Source organism: Acartia tonsa, chromosome 3 (assembly GCF_053477335.1).
Source record: "Acartia tonsa isolate MP-2025a chromosome 3, ASM5347733v1, whole genome shotgun sequence".
Classification (NCBI taxonomy): Eukaryota; Metazoa; Arthropoda; class Copepoda; order Calanoida; family Acartiidae; genus Acartia; species Acartia tonsa.
Genome location: NC_137262.1, coordinates 60,959,939 through 60,985,143, shown reverse-complemented (window position 1 = coordinate 60,985,143; position 25,205 = coordinate 60,959,939). Strand labels below are relative to the sequence as shown.

The window sequence follows — 25,205 nt, the reverse complement described above, 5'->3', positions numbered from 1 at the left end:
TGCCTCTAGCATCTAGTGGCATAGGGGGGCTAGATATATAGCCTAAAAACATACCAAGACTTAAATCTGAAATCAATATAGCTTAAAACAATCACATGTTTAGCTTACACATCGGTTCAGTAGTTAATGAGATCTTAATCTTCAGACAATATACCCTTACTACTTTACATAATAGGACTAGTGACTGTTCCCCTAGCATCTAGGGGCTCTAGATATTCGAAAAAAATATCCTAATACAGCATTAAACTATCTCAGTACCTATAAGAAGCTTCACTGTAAAGTAAAACCATATAAGTTAAGCAGTTAGCGAGATCTTTTGCTACAGACACAATAAGCTTACTACTTTACATGATAGGATAACAAGAATGTTAATAGTTGACAGCCATCCGCCTTTTAAAAGCTGGCAAATCCACAACAGAATCAATTTCTTCTTCCTAGAAATAAAAAAAAAAATATTTTAGTATCTGTGGTCAATTAGTGGTAGTGATTTGGGTTTTGGATCTTGAGGGATAAGATAATGGCTTTAAAATTATTTTACCTCCCCAATGATTCTCCTTTTGTAGATTACAGTTTGTGGTTAGAACTTTTGGACATTAAAGACCAACTAATCAAAATTCAATAAAAGTAACTTAAGTTTTTAATCCAACGAAAAAGTAAAGGATATTATAAAACTTTGAGTACCAGTGTAGTTTGTAGGCCAATGTCCCCTCCCTCCTGAGTAAGGGTTACAGGAGTAGGTCCATTAAAATTTGTGAATAAACCAACAAATAATAGAATTAACAAGGATAACAACATCAATAAAAATGAAACTATAAACTCAAACAGAAATCTATACAATAGTCTATGCAAATTTGTTGAAAAATTGCTGGATCATGGAAAGAAAACAAAGTCATTCCTTAATTAGGACAGAAGTCACCTTCCTAGGAAGGACATAAGTAGCATCCCTTATGTGAGAATTTGTTAGATGAAGGGCATAACTTGTCTCCCTTAACAAAGATTTTGCAAGATGAAGGACATAAGTAGCCTCCCTTCACCACACAAAACCTAGCTTTTTGGTCCTTCACATAGCAAAATCTTGCATAAAATAGTTTATCTGTCCTTCACATAGCAAATTCTTGCAAAACATAGCATTTATGTCCTTCACATAGCAAATTCTTGCAAAACATAGCAAATTCTTGCAAATCATAGCAAATTCTTGCAAAACATAGCATTTATGTCCTTCACATAGCAAATTCTTGCAAAACATAGGTAATTCTTGCAAAACATAGCATTTATGTCCTTCACATAGCAAATTCTTGCAAAACATAGCAAATTCTTGCAAAACATAGCAAATTCTTGCAAAACATAGCATTTATGTCCTTCACATAGTAAATTCTTGCAAAACATAGCAAATTCTTGCAAAACATAGCAAATTCTTGCAAAACATAGCATTTATGTCCTTCACATAGCAAATTCTTGCAAAACATAGCAAATTCTTGCAAAACATGGCAAATTCTTGCAAAACATAGCATTTATGTCCTTCACATAGCAAATTCTTGCAAAACATAGCAAATTCTTGCAAAACATAGCAAATTCTTGCAAAACATAGCATTTATGTCCTTCACATAGCAAATTCTTGCAAAACATAGCAAATTCTTGGAAAACTTAGCATTTATGTCCTTAACATAGCATTTTGGTCCTTCACATAGCAAAATCTCACAAAACATAGGTTTTTCTGACCTTTTTCTACCAGGAGATCAGAACTAAATCAGAACACACATAACAAGAGTTTTACATAATTTAACTCTGCATAAATTATGATAATTCATTATTATTACCCCTCCCCCCCCCCCCCCTATTTAAAATTTACCCCTGCATAAATTATGATAATTCTTTATTATTACCCCTCCCCCCCCCCTATTTAAAATTTACCCCTGCATAAATTATGATAATTTATGCTGAGTTAAATGTACTGTTTGAACTTCTATCTAACAGGATATGAGAACTGGGAGGTTGTGACACAAAAGAGGCCAGCTATGGTGCCATGTAGGAAAAGTGGCATTGCATTCTAGGGCCTAAAAGGCGTCATAGCTGGCCCCTTTTCAGTCCATCAAATGACATGGGAAGGAGGTTGAGGAGCATTTTATGCAGTCTAAATTCCCAAGAATGCAATGCCACTTTTCCTACATGGCACCACCTCCCATGTCATATGATGGACACAAAAGAGGCCAGCTATGACGCCTTTTAGGAAAAGTGGCATGGCATAGTGGAATTTAGTCTGCATAAAATGCTCCTCAACCTCCTTCCCATGTCATATGATGGACTGGAAAGGGGCCAATTGAATAATTGTTAATCTGAATGTACTATGTAAACACTCTTGTTATGTGTGTTCTGATTAAGTTCTCATATCCTGTTAGATAGAAGTTCAAACAGTACATTTAACTCAGCATAAATTATCATAATTTATGCAGGGGTAAATTTTAAATAGGGGGGGGGGGAGGGGTAATAATATAGAATTATCATAATTTATGCAGGGGTAAATTTTAAATAGGGGGGGGGGGGAGGGGTAATAATAATGAATTATCATAATTTATGCAGAGTTAAATTATGTAAAACTCTTGTTATGTGTGTTCTGATTTAGTTCTGATCTCCTGGTAGAAAAAGGTCAGAAAAACCTATGTTTTGTGAGATTTTGCTATGTGAAGGACCAAAATGCTATGTTAAGGACATAAATGCTAAGTTTTCCAAGAATTTGCTATGTTTTGCAAGAATTTGCTATGTGAAGGACATAAATGCTATGTTTTGCAAGAATTTGCTATGTTTTGCAAGAATTTGCTATGTTTTGCAAGAATTTGCTATGTGAAGGACATAAATGCTATGTTTTGCAAGAATTTGCTATGTGAAGGACATAAATGCTATGTTTTGCAAGAATTTGCTATGTGAAGGACATAAATGCTATGTTTTGCAAGAATTTGCTATGTGAAGGACATAAATGCTATGTTTTGCAAGAATTTGCTATGTGAATGACATAAATGCTATGTTTTGTGAGGTTTTGCTATGTAAAGGACAGAAAAGCTAAGTTTTGCAACTTGAAGGACATAAGCAGCCTTCCTAATGTAAGAATTTGTCAGACAAAGGACATAAGTCACCTCCCTTAAGTTAGATTTTGTTAGATGAAGGACATAAGTAGCCTTCCTTAGACCAATTTTCAGTGACTTCTGTCCTAATTAGGAATGACTTTGTTTTCTTTCCATGATCCAAATTGCTTAAATAAGGAAACTGTTTAAGGTATTTCATAATTAGGTTTTGAAGACAGAGTTCATTTGCTTATAATATTGTACCTTATTGTCAAATTAATGATTATTCTAGAAATCGAATGAGTAAAATAATTATATTAAAAGAAAAATTGTTGTCAAAATTTTTGTTTTTAAAAAATTAACATGTTTTTTTTATGACCCTAAATGTATTCTAGTAATAAATAAAGAATTGCTTTGCTTTCAAAATCATATAGAAATATCATGTCAAAAATAGATAAACCTATTATAGAAAAGCTCTGCTTTTTAATCTTTAAAATGTGAACAACTTTAAGTATAACCATGCTATTAATGAAAATAGGAATTTAAATTTAAATTATAAAGTAAAATTAACAAGGTTTAAATATTAAAAAAATAACTATTGAACCAGTAAATATGCAACAATTTAGTTTAGAAACATTTAATAATTCTTTAACTTAACCTTAAAGTTTTTGCCATTTTCAGAGCTGTAAAAAAGTATTATTTTTCAGTTATAGTGAATCAGATTTTGTATCTAAAGAATAATTGGGGTTATGCCTCAAAGTTTCTTGTCTAGAACCAAACCCCACCCCACCCCCCCCCCTATTTTAAAAATAAATTGAAAATTAGGGATGATTGTAGGTTTTTTTATTTGTCTATTTATAACTGTAGGTCAGGACTACCCCACCCTTTATTTTAGATTTATTTCAAAGTAAGGTGGTTGGTGCTTAACAGCTACAAAAGGATATACCTCATTATCTTGGAGGTCTGAAGCATCTGGCACACCACCAACACTGCGCAGCAGGTCGACATTGGAGATTTTCCTACACCGTAACTTCATCTGACCACTATCTGATATTCGCAATATCTAAACAATAGAGATAGTTTGAAGACACACTCTCAATAAATCAGCCAATAGGAAAATAGTGGTGGAACAACCCGGTCATACTATTGGTTTTAAAGTGTACAGATTTTCCTACACCGCAACTTCATCTGACTACTATCTGATATTCGTAATATCTAAACAATAGAGATAGTTTAGAGACACACTCTCTAAATCAGCCAATAGGAAAACAGTGGAGGAACAACCCAGTCATATTATTGGTTAGAAAGTGTACAGATTTTCCTACACCATAACTTCATCTGACCACTGTATGATATTCGTAATATCTAAACAATATAGGTATTTTAGAGACACACTCTCAATAAATTAGTCAATAGGAAAACATTGGAGGAACAACCCGGACATACTATTGGTTAGAAAGTGTACAGATTTTCATTCACCATAACTTCATCTGACCACTGTATGATATTCGTAATATCTAAACAATAGAGATAGTTTAGAGACACACTCTCTAAATCAGCCAATAAGGAATTAGGGGAGGAACAACCAGGCCGTACTATTGGTTAGAAAATGTACAGATTTTTCTACACCGTAACTTCATCTGACCACTATCTGATATTCGCAATATCTAAACAAAAGATATAGTTTAGAGACACACTCTCAATAAATCAGCCAATAGGAAAACAGTGGCAGAACAACCCAGTCATATTATTGGTTAGAAAGTGTACAGATTTTCCTACACCGTAACTTCATCTGACCACTATCCTATGTCTGTAATATCTAAACAATTAAGAGACTATACACTGAACACTGTAACTTAATTTGACCGTTATTGGATATTGGTAATATCTAAATAACAAAAAACCTGTGATTTACATTAAGTGTTAACCTTACCACTCTCTATTATTATTTTAAAAAAATACTAAATACATTAATTGAAATGTTTTTTTTTAGACTGACTATGTTGTAAACTCAACTCTATAATCAAATAGTAATTTATTACCAAAAGGTATTTATTGTATTCTGGTAAAAGTTTCATTAACTAATATTATAATAATATCAGTTAGAGAACATGATATAGAATACTTACTTTAGAACTAATAGAAATACATGAACAGGATAGAATACATAGAATACTTACTTTAGAACTAATAGAAAGACATGAGCAGGATAGAATGCATAGAATACTTACTTTAGAACTAATAGAAAGATATGAACACTGTTCATTGAACAGGGTATATAATACATAGAATACTTACTTTAGAACTAATAGAAAGACATGAACAGGATAGAATGCATAGAATAACAGGTACTGAGAAGGTCAGTAGGAATAAATCCTTCGTGGCAGAAACATCAAATCTAAAAAAAAAAAATTTTGTAAAACATTTTTAACACCTTGTCATAAACTTTCATGTTCTTAATGTTCTTAAATATAAAAATTTGTATCTTTCATGTTATAAGCTGTGAAAGAAATCAGAAAATAATTCCATTTTATGGCAGCATTAATTTGGCATTTATAATATCAGATTTCTGGCTTTATGTGATAAGAGTTACAATATGATATCAGTTTTAGTGAAAAATACAATGCATTACATTTTTTTCTCTTTATGCATTAATACTTTTAGATAAATAGTAAAAAAATATAATTTGAATTGTAATAATAAGTCAAGTTTTAGCTAGGGTAAAAAAAAGAGACCTGGAATTAAAGAAGGAATATATTTACTTTTTAATGAGATATTGACACCCTGACAAAAAATACTATAAAACAGCTACTCTTCTATCTAACTTTTAGTAATTATACCTGACTGTAACATAATCAGAATGGGCAGGGTTGTAGAAACAAGGATATGTTGCCCTGTTATTTAAAAAAAATAAACTTTAATCTTAAAAATATCATTGTCACCTGCAAGTCACTTCAATGTTAACAAGATATGCTATCTTGCTAAAATATTTAGAGCATTTTTTTATGATCATAACCATAAACAATAAAACTGATCTTTCTATTAATAAAAATTTAACTGCTGGGCCATGAACATCTGTGAGCACTTCATTCAAAAGAAAAGGAAAAGAAGAAAAATAGCCCAAAAGCATACCAAGTCTTAAACCTAAAAAATAAATAGACTAAAACCAATGTGGGACATTTATGAAGCTTTCAGAGAATGGAGAACTTAATCAGTTCAAAAACCTTACTACTTTATATAATAGAATAAAAACATGTAGGTTAATTTTAATTCAAAGGAAATTGAAAAAATGAATTTTTAAAAAACAATAAAAATTTTATTATTTTTCCTGCTGGAGTAATTTCTTGAATCTGTGCCCACATCCAGTAGAAAGGTTGTGCACTCTTTTCTTAATGTGTTCACACACATCTCTGTGTTTACAAACAACTTAAAAAGAAATAATTTTATAATAGGTACCCAGAAATCAAAATTGAAAGATATGATTTTAAAGAATAATTGTTCTGTATGACTTAGAAACTAATTATTATCTGCCGGATTAGAATTGGTATGCTGAAAAATCATTATAGCATCAAATTCCAGACTATGTTCCAAGAAAATTTAAAATCATAAAATTAATACTAGTTTTGTTATTTCAGGTTTCTGGCCCATTTGGGCTACCAAAACTAGTTTTATTATCTGCAAAAGGCTGTCTATAATACATTGTGGTAAATAACTATTCAATCTTTAGATTATACTTAAAAGAAATCTTTGGTTTTATAAACAACTTGAAAGAAATATAATTAGTTAGGTAGGTTAATTATTGATAACACAACTGTTGATTATTTTTTTTGATTTCTAGATAAGTGTTGATAGGTACCCAAATAAACAAATGAAATAATAAAAAAATAATATTAATTTTTAGTTGAAAAAGGTTATACATTCTTTTCCTATATATTTTTTTTTGTAGATAATATCTTAAAGAGCAAAGAATTTGTAGTTACCTAGTTACTAAGTTATGAAAGCAATGATGATAAAAGTAAAAGGATAATTACCTTGGCTAGAGGATAAATCATTAACTCTTCTGTGGTAGGAATCTCTGGTATATGCCTTCTAGAAAGAAAATATTTTAATATATTTTAGCTACCTAGGTAAGGTAGGTAAGTAACTAAAATATGGTTTTGTGATTGATAACTTTCTTTATTATTTATTTTTTATGATATACTTTCTATTAATATACTTTTAATTTGAATTTTTATGTCTTAAAAATCATCTTTTAATAGCAAAGATTTCATCCAGAATCCTGTACTATCTGCTTCACCCCTTGAGGCCTCTGGGGGCACTTGAGGCAGGAAGAGTTAAATATAAAAACCCATTTTTTTAAATTTTATATTCTTTAATGACCATCCTCCCCTAACCCCAAAATAGTTATAAATCTTCCCAGGACAAATGAGAAGCTACCCTGTTAAGGAGAACCCTGTCAGATCAGCGGTTAGTGAGATCCTTAGGTACAAACAGGCAAACATCCTGTTACTTAATATAAAGGATTACACCATTTTGTTTAGACTTAAAAATTGATGTTCTGCTTATTCTGTGCTTATGTTCTGGCACTTATTTGTTTTGTATTTATTTGTTTTTCCTTATGATTTAAAAGCTTTGCTTTAATAAATGTTGTTATCCATGAGAAATCTAAGATCAGTCTGTCTTTCTATATAATGCTGAAGCTATTTAAAATTCAGGTCTGTGTTTATCTTTATTTCATTTAGATATCAAGTTTGACAGTAATAGAATCTTTGGTGATTTTCCTTATAGTGCAGCAACACCTCGACCCCCCCCCCTCCCTTTATTTTTATATAATCATATTGAGTAGGGGGTAATCCCTAGGGTTAGGGCACCTTGTGTATGGGTTATAACCCCCAAGGGGCTATAAAAAAAAGTAAAGGGTGTTAGAAAAAAAACAAAAAAAACAATCGCTTCACTTTTTCAATATAAACCAGTTTGGTACAAAACTAATAAAAAAAGATAATACAATTCATGCCCTAGCAATGGCAATGTGAAAACAATATTAAATTTTGAATCTATTCACACTTCCAGAGCACTAGAGCTTAAGACCTAGCCCTTGCAGATAAATTTGCCCTACACCAAAAGTGAATATTCTATTACACTATTCTAAACAGTATTGTGAATTAAGAAGTAAGCAAGAACAAAAATAAATTATTTTACCCAACCTTTTAAGTAAACTTCAATGTTACCTTTTATTTGTAGAATAAGATTCTGCAAGGAATATATTTCTCAGTTCATACCAGTCTAGCTCATTTACTCCACTAGATAGATAGATAGATAGATAGATATATTGTTCAATAGATAGATGGATAGATAGATGGGTATTTAGATTGATAGATATATAGAGAGATATATGAATAGGTAGATAGATAGAATAAGATTCTGCTAGAAATATATTTCTTAGTTCATACCAGTCTAGCCCATTTACTCCACTAGATATATAGATAAATATGTATATGGATAAATAGATGGATAGATAGATAGATAGATAGAATAAGATTCTGCTAGGAATATATTTCTCAGTTCATACCAGTCTAGCTCATTTACTCCACTAGATAGATAGATATGGTTAGATAGATGGATAGATAGATGGATAGATAGATATATAAATGTATGGATAGATAGATGGATATATAGATGGATAGATAGATGGATGTATAGATAGATAGATATTTGAATAGAAAGATGGATAGATAATTGGATAGATAGATGGATAGACATTAATTAGACAAATAAATATAATAAAGTCAGTATGTTTGTCTGTCTGTCCGTCAGAGATATCCAAAAGTTGTAGAACGACTGACGGACTGACAAAGTAAAATTTGCATATAGTAGCTTCGCTACAAAAAAAACATATTCATATATTGTTTCATAAAATATATTGTACATCAGAAGAATATATGTACTTATAACAATCAATATATTATTACTTGGATGTTGCACGTTCTCTAATACAGTGATACTCAAAGCTGGCTAAAATAATGATACCCCCTATCAACTTCCTTTATCCCCTCCTTCCCCTACTACTGGATATCTAACTTACCAATAAATGAGGTCTATATTAGCAACCTATATAGACGACAATTTTTCCTCTGTCAATATATCCATATGTATTCTATATCCATTTATGTATAACACTATAACACTTCATATAATACTACTCTTGATTGGAAGCATTATTAGATTAGCGTTCTCAATGTTTTTATTTACAAGTGTAGCCACTCATATACTCAATATATAATTATGTTATATTATGTAAAATATACATCTGATTTTTTTGTGTTGATTCCCACAAACATAAAAAAATAAGATTGTTCTGATTAACCTTAATTGAGACAAGTTAGAATTATCCCATCGATTTCAAACTTTGCATGATTATTCCTATTCAAATTAGTTATTGGTAGAGTATCAACTCTATAATCATTACCAAAAAGTCCATACGTTCATTTAAATAATGCTGATTTTTAACTTTTTTTTGACAGGAAGTTTTTGTATGATATAATTATCCTACCCATCTGAAATTATTAGATAAAGCTACAAAGAACAAGATTAAAAGCAATCTCTATGATCAAAAATCCTAAATATAAAAGTTAGTTGTCTGCTAGATGTTACCTAATCTAATAACCTATAGTAAGAGTTAGAGTATGGCATATCCCGATTTCAAGCGGATGAAGCCTTTAGATTCTCTAGATTATTTGTCAGGGATCTTAAGGGTTAAGACAATGGCAGATTAATTGATGTATATCCACAATGAGGATACACAAAATTTCTTCTTGTGTAGATTAGTATCAGAAGACAATTAACTTAATGAACCGACCAATCAAAAGTCCCCAAAGTTGTCAAGCTAACAAATAAGAAAATTATAAATCTTTGGGGACCAGTATAATAAAAACATACCAAAGTCCCCTCCCTCCTTGCAGATTATGTAGATTGTAAAGTAAATCAAATAAAGATCTTGGAGGAAAGAAACAAACAACAACTAGAGGATAATTTGATTACTCAGACAATCAAGAATACAATTATTCATATATACATACTACATACATACCAGGGAGGGAGGGGACATTGGGCTGTTTATTACACTAGTCCCCAAAGTTTTATGATAACTTTTTCTTATTTGTTCGTTTAACAACTTTGGGGACTTTCATTGAATTTGATTGATTCATTAAGTTGAGTGTTCAAACATTGAAACCACATTGAAGGGTTAATTTTGTGCATTATCATTGGGGACGTGTATCAATTTATAAGCTATTGTATTATATCTTTAGAACCCTGTATAAATACTCAGAAAACAACCAGGGATCTTAAGGGATAAGACAATGGCCAATAAATTTATATGCATCATCAATGATGATAAACAAAATTATTGGTTTAAAAGTTTGGAAACTAAATAGTTTGGAACCAAGTAATGAAAAGTCCATAAAAATAACCCAAAGTTTTTAAAGATAGGGTGGTTATAAAACTTTGGATACCAGTATTATTTACAGTCCAATGTTCCCCTCACTCCCTGGAATAAAAACACAACATAAATATTCCTAGAGATGTAATACCATTGGATTTACAACTGAATTTTAGTCTTGTGGAGCCTACTAATGTGATGTTAAATTAATATGAATAAAAATCTTTTAAAATCACCATCTTAACCTTATATGACCTTTAGATGTATTTTTTTATCTTTCATATTACAAAATCTATGAATTTTTAGCCTTTTAAACCAAACTATTTACCCCATCCCTACCCCTCATATGAGGTCTATATTAGCAACCTCAATTGACGACAAACTTTACCAGGTCAATATGTCCACGTATTTTGTATCTATTATCATAAGCTTGCAAAAGTGAAGTGTTTACAATTCCCTTAAAACAGGGTATCATAAAGAATAATGCAGTCTTCCCCCCTTTTTCACACTTAAAAGTTTTACAGTGCACCCTATATTATGATTTTAAATTCATATGAATATTGGACCTATAAAACGACAAGCTTTCCACAATTATTAAAATAAAAGATATAATATTAAAACAAGTTTTGAAAGCCCCGAATGGCAAAACCCATATTACTTTTATGATATTTATTTTAATTGCTATACATTTTGTTTCAGTATGGCTGTGAACCAGTTCCAATCCAGCGAAAATTAATCGGTTTCGAAGCAATACTGGAAAAGTTTTTACAGTGTAGTGTACAGAATTGCACTCATAGAGTTTTTTTTTTGGAATAAACTTTTTTTTGCACAAAATTCCTCTTTTTTAAAGCAGAGACTTAAATAAAAAAAAACTTTAATTATATTCATTAGAAAAACATATTTTAGACAATTACTCTAAATTTAATAGATATTGTCAACAAATCACGGAATATCAGTTCCATTTTATAATTTTCAGACAGTCCATTTATAGCATTAAAATAAAAATCCAAAGATTAAACCAGTTTTGCTAGTCAGGGCCGTTGGCCCGACGAGGCTAACAAAACTGGAATAAATCTTTTTTCATCTTAATATCCGCGGAAATCTGTTTATAATACTATTGGACGTAATTGTCCTTGTTTAAGATAAAACATATTCCTATCCTTAATTGCAGGGAGGTAGGGAGGGAGGGGACATTGGACCATAAATTACACTGGTACCCAAAGTTTTATGATCATGCTCTCTTATATTCGGTGGCTATAAAATCTCTATAAACTGCAAACCCCCAAAAATAGGCAAATCTGAATTTTCAGAATAGCAGCTTTATTTTTCATTTAGGATGGTTTTACTGTAAATATGAAATGTAGATGCATCTTTTGGTTACAAGTTTCCACTGATAATTTTCTGTTAATCAGCACCAATGAAGCACAAGATCTCAAAAACATCATTAACAGAGTCCAAACTTTTCAACCATTAATTTTGAGTATAAACATCAATTTATCCTCCATTGTCTTATCCCTTAATGTCCCTGCCTCTATTGGGATATTTAAATGATATTTATGTTGGGGAATCAGCCAAAAAAATATAAAAATGTATCTAATAATGCAAACTTGATCAAATTTCTGGGGGGTAAAATCCATGAAAACGCTAGTGAAACTCATATAACCCAGAGAGAGGAACAATTTAGTCCCCAAAGTTTTATAATAACGTTTTCTTATTCGCTGGCTTAACAACTTAATTCCTCATAGAGTTGAGTGTTCTAATATTTCAACCGCTTACTTTAATCTAGTAATAATTTGTGTATCATCATTGGGGATGTACATCAATTAATTTTGGTGAGATCTGAAAGGACATAAACAAATACAACTAATTGATTATAACTCCTAGAATTGTAGGGAGCAGTAAAATAGCCTAAAATTACCGTAAGGCGTAATTTTAAAAGAATAGTTTAAAACCTTATTGAAACATTAAAGGACAAACAACCAATATCTTATATAATAATTGACCCTCTTTCTTTTTTCGAAATAGTTGACTCATTTGCAAGTATCTTATTTTTCAAATATTTCAGTTGCATCTATCTATTTTTCTATCTATCTATGTCATTTTTAAGTATTTTATTTGGCAAATAGTACAGTTGCATCTATTTATCTATCTATCTCATTTATAAGTGTGTTGTTTGGCAAATATTTCATTTGCATCTATCTATCTAACTATATATTTATCTATATCATGTGTAAGTATGTTATTTGGCAAATATTTCAGTTGCATTTTGTGCTGTCAAATCAAAATTCTTTATCAATTGCCCAGAATATCTATCTATCTATCTAGCTATCTATCTATCTATCTATCTATCTCTAATGATAAGTCCCCCAGAAACATTTATCTGTATGACTGTCTATCTATCTATTCTATATATGTATCTATCTATCTATCTATACCAATCCCCTCCTTTTTCTTGTAAGTATTCTTTGTTGTTGAGTAAGTAATAGTCCCCAGGGATCTAAAGGGATAAGTCAATGGCCAATAAATTGATGTACATACCATATAATGATGCTAAAAATTACCCCTTTTGTAGATTACAGTTAGTGAGTGAAACGTTAAAACACTCAACCAATCAAAAGACAAAAAAAGTCCCAAAATTTGTTAAGCCAACGAATAATAAAACTTTGGGGACAAATAAAAAGCCAGATGCCCCCCCCCCTCCTCCCTCCCTCACTGTGGGTAAGTAAGAGTTCCAGTAACATTTATGTCTGGCTGTCCCTCCCAATTTATGTTTTGATCATCCGGGTTTCAGAGGGTAAGTTACTCGCGGATGCGCCTATAGAAATTAGGGGAGTAAGGGCTGTAAAATAGCTTAGAAATCCTCTATTTTATGCATATTTATGGATTAAAAATTCACTAAAGTCAAAACATCAATAATTAAATTTAAATAGTCCAAGTAACATTTATGTCTGTCCCTCTCAATTTATGTTTTCATGATCAGGGATATTAAAATTATAAATTATAAAATAAAAAACAGATTTGCTAGACCTACGGTTTTAATATTATGATGATTATTTCAATATTCGTCGACAACTGGCTCTATTTTGATACAATACATGATTTCTCAGAATAGCTTAGAACCTTTTTTTATATTCAGTGGGTGTTAAACTGTTTCAAATCCATAATGAAAATAGCTTCAAACTCGTCATTAAAACCGTATTTTGGAATTGAATAAAGTTGGAATAAAGATATGCTAAAGTCAAAACAACAGTAATTAAGTTTAAATGCTCTCGAATTACCAAACCTAATAAGAAAATAACATTATGTTTTTCTGTCTGTCTGACGGTTGCTTAGAATCATATTTATCTTACTAGTGAAAAACAAGCTAATATAGATTAACATCCCCAATAATGACATTCAATAGTGCTATCTATCTATCTATCTAGCTATCTACTTATTTATCTATCTATTCATAAGTCCACAAAAATCGTATCCCTCTTTTTTTCCGATATGTAAAAAACAGCGAGTTAGCGAATAATGAATTCTTAATTCTACTATCCTTCTACATATATCAAAAGACAGCAGAGCTGGATCTTTTAATCATTTTAGTGGTGAGCCAGATCGGGGTGAACCAACTTTCCACCAATGAGAGCACAGCATTTTATGAAATGCCGCGCTGTGATTGGCTGAAATTCGGCGCACCCCGATCTGGCTCATCCAGCTCTGAATTGTACATTCCATTAGAATTAGAGAAATATTAATTTATCATCCATTGTCTTATCTTAAAAATAGTATCAATATCAGGGAGGAAGTGGAAACGCGACTGTAAATTGAATAGTCCCCAAAGTTTTATAAATACATGTTCCTTTTGCCTGTTAAAAATTCGACATATTTATAAAATATTTATTATTTGATTCTAAGCTTACAGTGTCTAAACTTTTTAACCTATGAATGACACAATTTATGGCCCATTATTCTATCCCTGTATATCCTGTATATATGTGTGTAAACATAAATAACCTTTCATCATTTGCATGTCTAAACTTTTCAACCAATTATCTTAATCTACAAAATGATTAAAGAGCTGTATACAATTTATCTGTCCATTATTCTATCCATGTATATCCTATCAATATGTGTGTAAACATAAATAACCTTTTATCATTTGCATGTCTAAACTGTTCAACCAATTATTTAAATCTACAGAAGGAGTAATTATATTTTGGAGATATACATAATTTATCTGTCCATTATTCTATCCCTGTATATCCTATCAATATGTGTGTAAACATAAATAAACTTTTATCATTTGCATGTCTAAACTTTTCAACCAATTATTTAAATCTACAGAAGGAGTAATTATATTGTGGAACTGTATAAATTAATGGTCCATTATTCTATCCCTGTATATCCTATAATATGTGTGTAAACATAAATAACCTTTTATCATTTGCATGTATAAACTGTTCAACCAATTATTTTCTGCTACAAAAGGATTAATTATATTTTGGAGCTATACATAATTTAACTCTCCATTATCCTATCCATGTATATCCTATCAATATGTGTGTAAACATAAATAACCTTTTATCATTTGCATGTATAAACTGTTCAACCAATTATTTTCTGCTACAAAAGGATTAATTATATTTTGGAGCTATACATAATTTAACTCTCCATTATCCTATCCATGTATATCCTGTATATATGTGTGTAAACATAAATAACCTTTTATCATTTCCATGAAGTTATGTTCCTATAAAACATCTAAAAATCATGTTCAAGCTAGATAACTCAGGGAGGGAAGGGACATAGGGCTGCTTATTACACCAGTCCCCAAAGTTTTGTAATAAAGTTTTATTATTCAGTGTCTTAACAACTATATTGAATTTGGATTGGTTGGATTATTAATATGAGTATTCAAACTTTTCAACCACCAATTTACAAAAAGGGTAATTTTGTGTATCATCTTTCGGGATGTAAATCAATTTATCGGCCATTGCCTTATCCCTTTAGATCCCTGTTAAAAATAATCAGTTTTTTAATTACTTTGCTGCTGTATTCCCATGACATATGCAAATATTTGTTCGCCTGTCGGTTGGTCATGCTTCAAAAAACATAAACCATTTTTTAAAGGTTTCGTGAAAGAGTTTTGGCATATTCACGCTTTCTTTTTCTTTCTTATGAGGAGGGAAAAGGGAAAAGGGACAAATATTTCTGAGGCAAAATTTCCCCAGAACCCCATTCCCTTATTCTCCGGCGCCCTTTGATCATCTAGGGGCACTTAAGATGGTGGGCAGTTGAATTTAACCCTACTTTTTTATGTAACTTAAAAATGAAATTTATTTTTTGGGGGTGGGTCGATTCCTATTGGGAGGTTGTTGGTACCATCCCCAAAATGATTATAAACCTTCCTTGGAATTATGGGAGAACCATATCGCTTCAGCGGTTAGCGAGATACTTTAATACTGAAAGACACACACACACAGATCCTGTTAGTTTATTATAAGGATTTCCTTTCATATTGTTTCTATATTTCTGTTAATTTGTATAAACAAAGGCGTTCGATCTTTGGTAATGGGAAAAGAAAAATTGCTATGGTTCCTATAGTTATTAATACCATAGTATGACAACATAATTACAGCTTGAATTAGCTAGATATTCTACTGTTATACTACTGTAACTATTTCTTTAGGAACCAATATAACAAAAGTGGTTTCCAAAATATGTATAATCCCATAGTATGACGGTATAATCACAGCTTGCACAGGCATGCTAATGTGATGTCATATTGTTTTTTTTTATTGGACTATGAAAGTAGCCGGGAGAAAAATTGGTTACCACCACTATGATAGATGAGATTATTTATTGGGTTTCCCGGATCATAGATAGATATGACAATTGAAGATAAATAAAACCTCCCTCCCCTTCCTGCCATTAAGGATTTGACCATAAAGAAAAGTTTTTAATAAAAAAATCATTATTCTTAAAGTAATAGATTCTCTGTTTGTGTGTGTCTGTCTGTGCACTGAAGGATCCCGCTAACCGCTGAACCGATATGGTTCTCCTTTTCAGTGTAAATTCTCATTGGTCCTTTTTAGGAAGGTTATTAGCTATATAGAAATCATTATATGTATAAATAAAATCTATTATATTATATAAAGTAGTAAGATTTTTTTTATCTGAAGCTTAAGATATCAATAATTGAGTTATTTTTATAATGGTTCTTCGATTAGATAGCGGGATGGTTTTAGGATATTTTAATGCATACCCTTCCTTTATTTAAAGAGTTCCTTGATGCTATGGGCGCAGTCAATAGTAAACAATATAGATACAAAAATTATACAATTTTTTATGTATATTACCTAAGTAACATCAAACAATGTACATAAACTAGCTGGTTCATAAAGTTATTTATCTTCAACATATGACAGTAGAATAAGGACTCTCCCTTGAAACATAAATGACACCTAGGGATCTAAAGGGCTAAGGGCCAATAAATTTTTGTTCATCCCCATTGATGGTACACAAAATTACCCCTTCTATATATTATAATTAGTGGTTAAAAAATTTGGACACTCAACTTTATTAAACAACCAATCACAATTTACTAGAGTTGTTAACTAACGAATAACAAAATGTTAAATTATAAAACTTTGGGGACTGGTGTAAAAAAAAACCCATTGTCCCCTATCCCTCTTAATATCTTTAGGAATAGCCTATATCTTGTAAAATTATTAGATTAACCTCGTAACAATATATATAAAGTAAAGTCTCTATATTACATACTAATATACATTATACCTTATAGTTATCGGTAGCAAAGATACTCTATAATTTTGAAAATTTTTGTTAGAAATAGTTGATATCTTGTAAAATTATTAGATTAACCTCGTAACAATATATATGAAGTAAAGTCTCTATATTACATACTAATATACATTATACCTTATAGTTATAGGTAGCAATGATACTCTATAATTTTAATAAATATTTTTAGGAATGTTGTATATCTTGTAAAATTATTAGAGTAACCTCTTAACAATATATATGAAGTATAGTCTCTATTTCACATACTAATATACATTATACCTTATAGTTATAGGTAGCAAAGATACTTTATGGATTAACTCTATACTTTAAAATATATTATATTATAGACAGCTTTCCACAGATATGAAAATGAAAAATCATAAAATTATAAACAGTTAGTTAGTTAAAGGTAGGCTAACATAACAAGTATTAATTTTATTTCAATATAAATAGAAAATTGTCTGTATTAACAAGGCAATACATGATTTTTCAGTATGGCTGAGCACTAGTTCAAATCCTTCGGATATTGATCGGTTTCGATGCCATACTGGATAAAGAAATCTTACCTTTCTCGTGTTAGAATCGGTTTCGGAACTCTGAAACAAAATAAATTGATAAATTTTTACTAGCTCAGCTACTCTACAACTCTGGAATGTCTTTTGTAGGTCCGTCTGAACAGGAAAGCTATTAGTTCTGGTCATGGTATTAATAAGCCTTCTATTTTGATTATCTTACCATTACAGTAAAAGTATAGAAGGGGTATGAGCTAAATGTAACATTGTCCACAGGGCATGGAGACCATGTCACGATTTTGTTCAAGGTCTTTGAAAACAGCCTCAGAAAGATAAACATCAATTGGCTAGCAGACAAAAAGGGTCTTCACCACTTGAGGTACAGGTAGTTGTCTGGATTATATATCTATACATTAAAAATGTATTATCTGATAGAAATAATGAAGCTAACAAACAGAATATACAAAAACTTCAATTAAATAAATGTTTACCTTGTCCCATTAACACAATCATGGCCACGTATCATCCCTGCTGCCTCATCTATCTCCAAACTAGATAGATAGATAGATAGATAGATAGATAGATAGATAGATAGATAGATAGATAGATAGATAGATAGATAGATAGATAGATAGATAGATAGATAGATAGATAGATAGATAGATAGATAGATAGATAGATAGATAGATAGATAGATAGATAGATAGATAGATAGATAGATAGATAGATAGATAGATAGATAGATAGATAGATAGATAGATAGATAGATAGATAGATAGATAGATAGATAGATAGATAGATAGATAGATAGATAGATAGATAGATAGATATATAGATAGATAGATAGATAGATAGATAGATAGATAGATAGATAGATAGATAGATAGATAGATAGATAGATAGATAGATAGATAGATAGATAGATAGATAAATAGATAGATAGATAGATAGATAGATAGATAGATAGATATATAGATAGATAGATAGATAGATAGATAGATAGATAGATAGATAGATAGATAGATAGATAGATAGATAGATAGATAGATAGATAGATAGATAGATAGATAGATAGATAGATAGATAGATAGATAGATAGATAGATAGATAGATAGATAGATAGATATATGATTAGAAGACCAAATTGTCAGAAAAACAAATATTTTAGAGCTTGTTCTAAAGCCACTTAATAGCGGAATAATAACATAATTGAATTAAATCTCAGGATGTAATTATGTGCTGTCATACCAAAATATTAAATAACTGTAGGAACAACTTTGGTCATCCGAGTTTCCTTAAAATTAATCCCCATAGTGTGACTTTAGAGAATCAGTCTAGCTCTTACTGTAATTATGCTGTCATACTATGGTATTTAACAACTATAGGAAAATTTTTGTCATTATGTTTCCTATAGCAATATTAATAGTAATACAGTGTGTTTTTTTATGAGAACTTTTTAAATTAAAAAGTACAGTAAAATGTAAATTTCAAACTTAGGTGACAACATCTAAAAATGGTTTTAGCGCATTTTTCTTATGTTTAAATCTTATACCCTTTGCAAGAAATTTTTTTTGAGTACTCCCTCCCTGACTGAGATATGGCCTTCAAAGTACAAATTCTAGTACATGTCCCCAATAGTATCTGTATCAATTTTTAGCTCTATATCTCAACTTTGAAGCGTTTTGCAGCCATTCTTGCAAAAGGTAGAACATAAGAAAAATGCGCTAAAACCATTTTTAGATGTTGACACCTAAGTTTTAAATTTTACATTTTACTGTACTTTTTAGACTAAAACTATAATATTTGTTTGTTGTTTTATAAATTGCCTTAAAAAACGAAGAAAATAAGCCATTAATTATTAAATTCTGATAACTATAAGTGGGGTAAAATTGCTATCAAAAAAGTTCTCATAAAAAAAACACACTGTATAACAGCAGAGTATCAGGCTATTCTGAACTGTAATTATACTGTCATACTATGGTATTAACAACTATAGAAACTTGTATCAAAGTAACAGAAACACATAAAGAGAAAATTAGCATCAATTAGACAGTTTATTTATGGTATATAAAAAGAGAGAGAGAGAGAGAGAGAGAGAGAGAGAGAGAGGGATAGAGAGAGAGAAAGAGAGAGAAAGAAAGAGAGAGACAGAGAAAGAGAGAGACAGAGAGTGCAAAAGTCAGACCTTAGTCTTAAATTTGAATAGAAATCAAATAATTTCTTCTTCTTTTTCCTTATCAGTAGTGTAAAAACTCAGGGATCTTAAGGGATAAGACAATAGCTGATAAATTTATACATCCCTAATGATGATACACAAAATTATCCCTGCTGTAGATTACAATTAGTGGTTTATACATTCAACTCAATGAAAAGAAAACAGTTCAATAATTTCCCCTAAAGGTGTTAAGTCAACGAAATAGAAATTGTTTCATTATAAAACTTTGGGGACTAGTGTAATAAACAGCCCAATATCCCCTACCTCCCTGGTAAAACTACTATTGTCTGTTCGTTTGTCCGTGATACATAGATAGATAAAGATAAACATACATATAGATAGATGTTTTATAGATATTTTATAGAAAATTGGCAGAAAGCTATTTTCTCTTCAATAGATCAATATAATAAATCATATGAATAGATGGGCGCAGTAATTTAAAATATACAGATGAAATAAAATGTTTATGTTAGCACTTCTCAAAATAGTAAAAGCAGATAGTTGGATAGATAGATAGATTAAAAAATAAATGGATGTATTAATAAATAGATAGATGGATAGATAGTTGGATGAAAAGATAGACGGACGGATTGATAGATAGATTGATGAAAAGATATAATGACGGTAGATAGATGGATATAAAGATAGATGGATGGATAGATGAATGAATAAATGCATGGATAGATGGACAAATATATATTTAAATGGTTAAAGGGATGAACAGATGTATAAATAGATAGGTGGATGAATAGATAGATGTACAGATTGATAGATAGATGGACATAAATAATAGTTACTACCTAGAACTAGCAGCCATAGCAATGGATTGATAGATTGATGAATGGATAGATAGATATACAGATTGATAGATAGATGGATAAATATATGGACATAAATAATAGTTAATACCTAGAACAAGCGGCCATAGCAATTTTTCCCAAAATCTTTTGATTCTCTTTCGTTCTTCTTTCCTTAACAGAAAATAATACATCATGAAAAAATGTGCTCAGATATACAGGGATTCGAAGGGATAAGACAATGGCCGATAATGATGATAAACAAAATTACTTCATCTGTAGATTATAATTATTAGTTGAAACGTTTGGTCACTCTCCAAAGTTGGTAAGCCAACGAATAAAAAAACGTTGGGATTAGTGTAATAAACAGCCCAATGTCCCCTCCCTCCCTGTCACACATAGCACAGCATTCAAAGACAGTAGCTTGGAAAAAAATATTGAAGAATTAAATGCTTCAAATTAAATAACATCACGAAACCTTGTAATTAAAAAGCAATTTTTAAAAATTCAACTCTTTTGTAATAGACTGTAAAATTGTGATGCTGTGAGTATTGGGTTAAAAAATATGACGTAACAAAAAAAATTAGCCAATGAGAGTCCACTACGCATGCCGCCATTGGTCAATAACGGCCTCTCATTGGCTAATTTTTTTTGTTACGTCATATTTTTTAAACCAATACTCACAGCATCTAAAATTGTTTGTAATACAATCTATAATACAAAGTAGAAGCTTCTCATGGGTCCCGGAAAGGTTTATAACTATTTTCTTGGGGGTGGGACACCCCCAACCCCCCCCAAAAAAATTTCTCCCCCTCAAAATTTTTCTTTTTCTTTTAGATCTAAAATACAAAAAAATTGGTTTCATCAAACCTCTTGGGGCAAAGCCCCTAGAGGCTAGGGGCGAAGCCGCTAGTGCTATACATTTTGAGAATTGGCTGAGAACCAGTTCTTATCCAGTGCGGATATAAATCGGTTTCGAAGCTATACTGGAAAACATTGTTTTTACCTTAACAGTTGTGGAATTGTCTAGTTGAATTGTTTGCTCATGTTCATCCATACCATAAAAACATTTACCCATCACTGTTCTAAATAGATGAACAGATAGACATATAGATAGATAGATAAATATATAAAGGGTGAGCAAAAAAAAATGCGTAGATTTTTAAAATTCAAATTGCGCGACTTGTATTAATAGTAGAAAAATGTTACGCATACTGTTAGAACCGCTATGAAGTGTATTTTTTAGAAATATAAGAACGATTCCTCTGCTGCATATAGTTAGGGAGCTACGTGGTGAAATGTCTCAACTGACTTAAAACTTGACTTGCGAGAAAAATTTGGAACGTTTTACCACCTAGCTCCTATATTATTTGTAGCACAGGCACCGTGTTTATATTTCCAAAAAATAGAGTTCATAACGGTTCTAACGGTATGCGTAACATTTTTCTACTATTAACACAAGCCGCTCAATTTGAATTTTAAAAATCTACGCAGTTATTTGTGCACACACTGTTCTCTAAAATTTAGTAATATACTCGCAAGTCAAGATTTACGTCAATTGGGACATTTTAACGCGTAGCTCCTTACAAATGCGTAGCACAGGAATCGTTTTTTATATATCCAAAAAATACAGTTCATAGCGGATCTAACGGTATGAGTAACCTTTTTCTACTATTAACGCAAGCCAAGCAATTTGAATTTTAAAAATCTACGCATTTTTTTTGCTCACCCTTTAGCTATAGTTTGTTTATTTTTATTCATACCATAGGAACATTTACCCATCACTTTTCTAAATAGATAGACAGGTAGATGGACATATAGATAGATAAATATATATAAAATGTTCATGTTCATCCAAACCATAGGAATATTTACCCATCACTGTTCTAAATAGATGGACAGACATAAAGATAGATATAGTTTGTTCATGTTCATCCATACCATAAGAACCTTTACCCATCACTGTTCTAAATAGATAGATAGACATATAGATAGATATACATGTACATCCATACAATAAGAACATTTACCCATCACTGTTCTAAATAGATGGACAGACATAAAGATAGATATAGTTTGTTCATATACATCCATAACATAAGAACATTTACCCATCACTGTTCTGAATAGATAGACAAATAGATAACCATTTAGATAGATAAACTTATGATGCTCATGTTCATCCATGCCATAGGAACATTTACCCATCACTGTACTAAATAGAGAGACAGATAAGATAAAGACATATGCCACTTTTGGTGATACATAAGAAATAAAGGCTGTACACACTAAAACATATTTTTTTTGTGGGTCTTAAATTTCGTTTCTTACTCTCTCTGCCATTCATTCTCTCTCTTTCTCTCTCTCTCTCTATCTCTCTCTCTATCTCTCTCTCTCTCTCTCTCTCTCTCTCTCTCTCTCTCTCTCTCTCTCTCTTTCCTTCTCTTTCTTTCTCTCCCTATCTCTCTATTAACTATCTATCTTTCTACTCTAAAATACTTTTTTCTTTCTTTTTTCTCACCAAAGTAGAAAAAGTTTTTTTCCTAATGAGATAAAAACTTTCAAGTTTCCGTGGTATTAAATTTCAGATTATTGAGTACGGTTCCTATGGTTGGTAAATACTATAATATGACAGTAAGATTATAGCCTAAGCTAGTCTGACAATTTACTGTCATACTACTGTTTCTAGTATTTTATGAACCACTTTAACTAATGTGGTTCCTTAAACTGTTAAATACCATAGTATGATAGTAAGATTACAGCCTTGGCTAGCATAATACTATACTGTTATACTACTGTTATTTATTGACTTTAGAAATATTAAGTTTGAAGTATAAAACATATGTTAATTAAGATAAGTAGATAGATAGATAAAAAAAGGAATATAATATAGTCAAAGTCCAAAGGAGCATTGCGACTAAACCAAGGTATCTTCAGGGTTAAGCCAATAGATTATGAATTTATGTACATTCTCAATGATAATAATCAAAGTACCCCTTCAGTAGATTAACATTATGGATAAAAAAGTTTGAACATCAACTAAGATTTACTAAAAGTACCCAAAGAGAACAAATGATGACTTTGAGTACTACTATCCCCCCCCTCCTTATGGACAAATCCTTAGTTATATGTAAAAAGAAAGATGAATAAATGGCTCAGAGATCTGAAGGGATAAGGAAAAACAAGGAAAGGATAAGGAAACTTCTTTTGTAGATAACAATCAGTGGTTGAAACGTTTGGACATTTAACTGAATGAACCAACCAATTAAAATTCATTAAAAGTTTCCAAAATTGTTGGCCCAACGAAACAGAAAACGTTATAATAAAACTATGGGGACTAGTGTAATAATATTTACCCTTCCTCCCTTTGAATGGCTAGTATTATTAAAATTACACTAAAGTTTCATGAACATAAGTTTGGGGTCTACAAAATAATTATTTATAAAGAAGGTGTATCAACTTTTTTTTTTATAGCTACCCGGTTCTTTTAGTAAGTAGTAGATGTAAAATTTTTCATAGAATTCAGATATGCAATCGGTTTTTTTTGTAGACCTCTTATTTTTTAAGTAATTTAAGTTCAAAAAAAAAATTAAGTCGATTTTAAGGTACTAAAATGCAACAAAAAAAAGAAAGAAAATGGCCATTATGAACAAAAATAGTAAGATCTTTAATTTGACACCTTACTTTTTCAATTCTGTCAGGTAATTATTGAAAAAATCGATTTTTTAAAACCCACGAGAATAAAAACTTTGAACTTAATTTTATCATTTCACAAGTAAAAAAATATGGGTTCATATATACCTTTAGAATCAGAAAAATATTACGAATCCATTGTAAGCAAAATTGAAAAAAAAAGTTTACAATATAGTATATAAACTACAATAAAAGGAATTATATGAAAATATCATATTATATTGTACAGGCAACGTCTTAATTCTTGAATTGAGTATAAAAATGGGAAGGGGGTAAAGAGGGGGTAAAAAAGGGAACAAAAAATATAATTGGCCATTTGTTTATTTTTTTACTTTTTTTCAATTTTGCTTACAATGGATTCGTAATATTTTTCTGATTCTAAAGGTATATATGAACCCATGTTTTTTATGTCTGTTTGAGAAAATATTTAGGTCTAAAGTTTTTATTAAACCGAGGTTAAAAAAATAGATTTTTTCAATAATTACTCAACAGAATTTTAAAAGTAAGGTGTCAAATTAAAGATCTTACTATTTTTGTTCTTACTGGCCATTTTCTTCTTTTATTTTGTTGCGTTTTAGTACCTTAAAACCGACTTAATTATTTTTTTTAAAAACTTAAATTACTTAAAAAATAAGAGGTCTACAAAAAAACCGATTGCATATCTGAATTCTATGAAAAATTTTACATCTACTACTTACTAAA

General features: G+C 30.6%; 1 protein-coding gene across 1 annotated transcript in view; it reads right to left on the bottom strand.

Moving 5' to 3' along the window:
- Positions 1 to 3,899: 3,899 nt before the first annotated feature.
- Positions 3,900 to 25,205, bottom strand: part of LOC145314992 (uncharacterized) — an 80,011-nt gene continuing 58,705 nt past the window's right edge. Inside the window, exons 11-21 of the mRNA XM_080155061.1 lie at positions 21,817 to 21,895; positions 20,923 to 20,984; positions 18,290 to 18,349; positions 17,853 to 17,882; positions 8,285 to 8,356; positions 7,088 to 7,145; positions 6,389 to 6,482; positions 5,999 to 6,008; positions 5,897 to 5,950; positions 5,355 to 5,454; positions 3,900 to 4,119 (exon numbers count right to left, since the gene is read on the bottom strand). Of these exons, the coding sequence (XP_080011187.1) occupies positions 3,943 to 4,119; positions 5,355 to 5,454; positions 5,897 to 5,950; positions 5,999 to 6,008; positions 6,389 to 6,482; positions 7,088 to 7,145; positions 8,285 to 8,356; positions 17,853 to 17,882; positions 18,290 to 18,349; positions 20,923 to 20,984; positions 21,817 to 21,895 (796 nt within the window). The 3' untranslated portion in view covers positions 3,900 to 3,942. The remainder of the gene's footprint in view (positions 4,120 to 5,354; positions 5,455 to 5,896; positions 5,951 to 5,998; positions 6,009 to 6,388; positions 6,483 to 7,087; positions 7,146 to 8,284; positions 8,357 to 17,852; positions 17,883 to 18,289; positions 18,350 to 20,922; positions 20,985 to 21,816; positions 21,896 to 25,205) is intronic.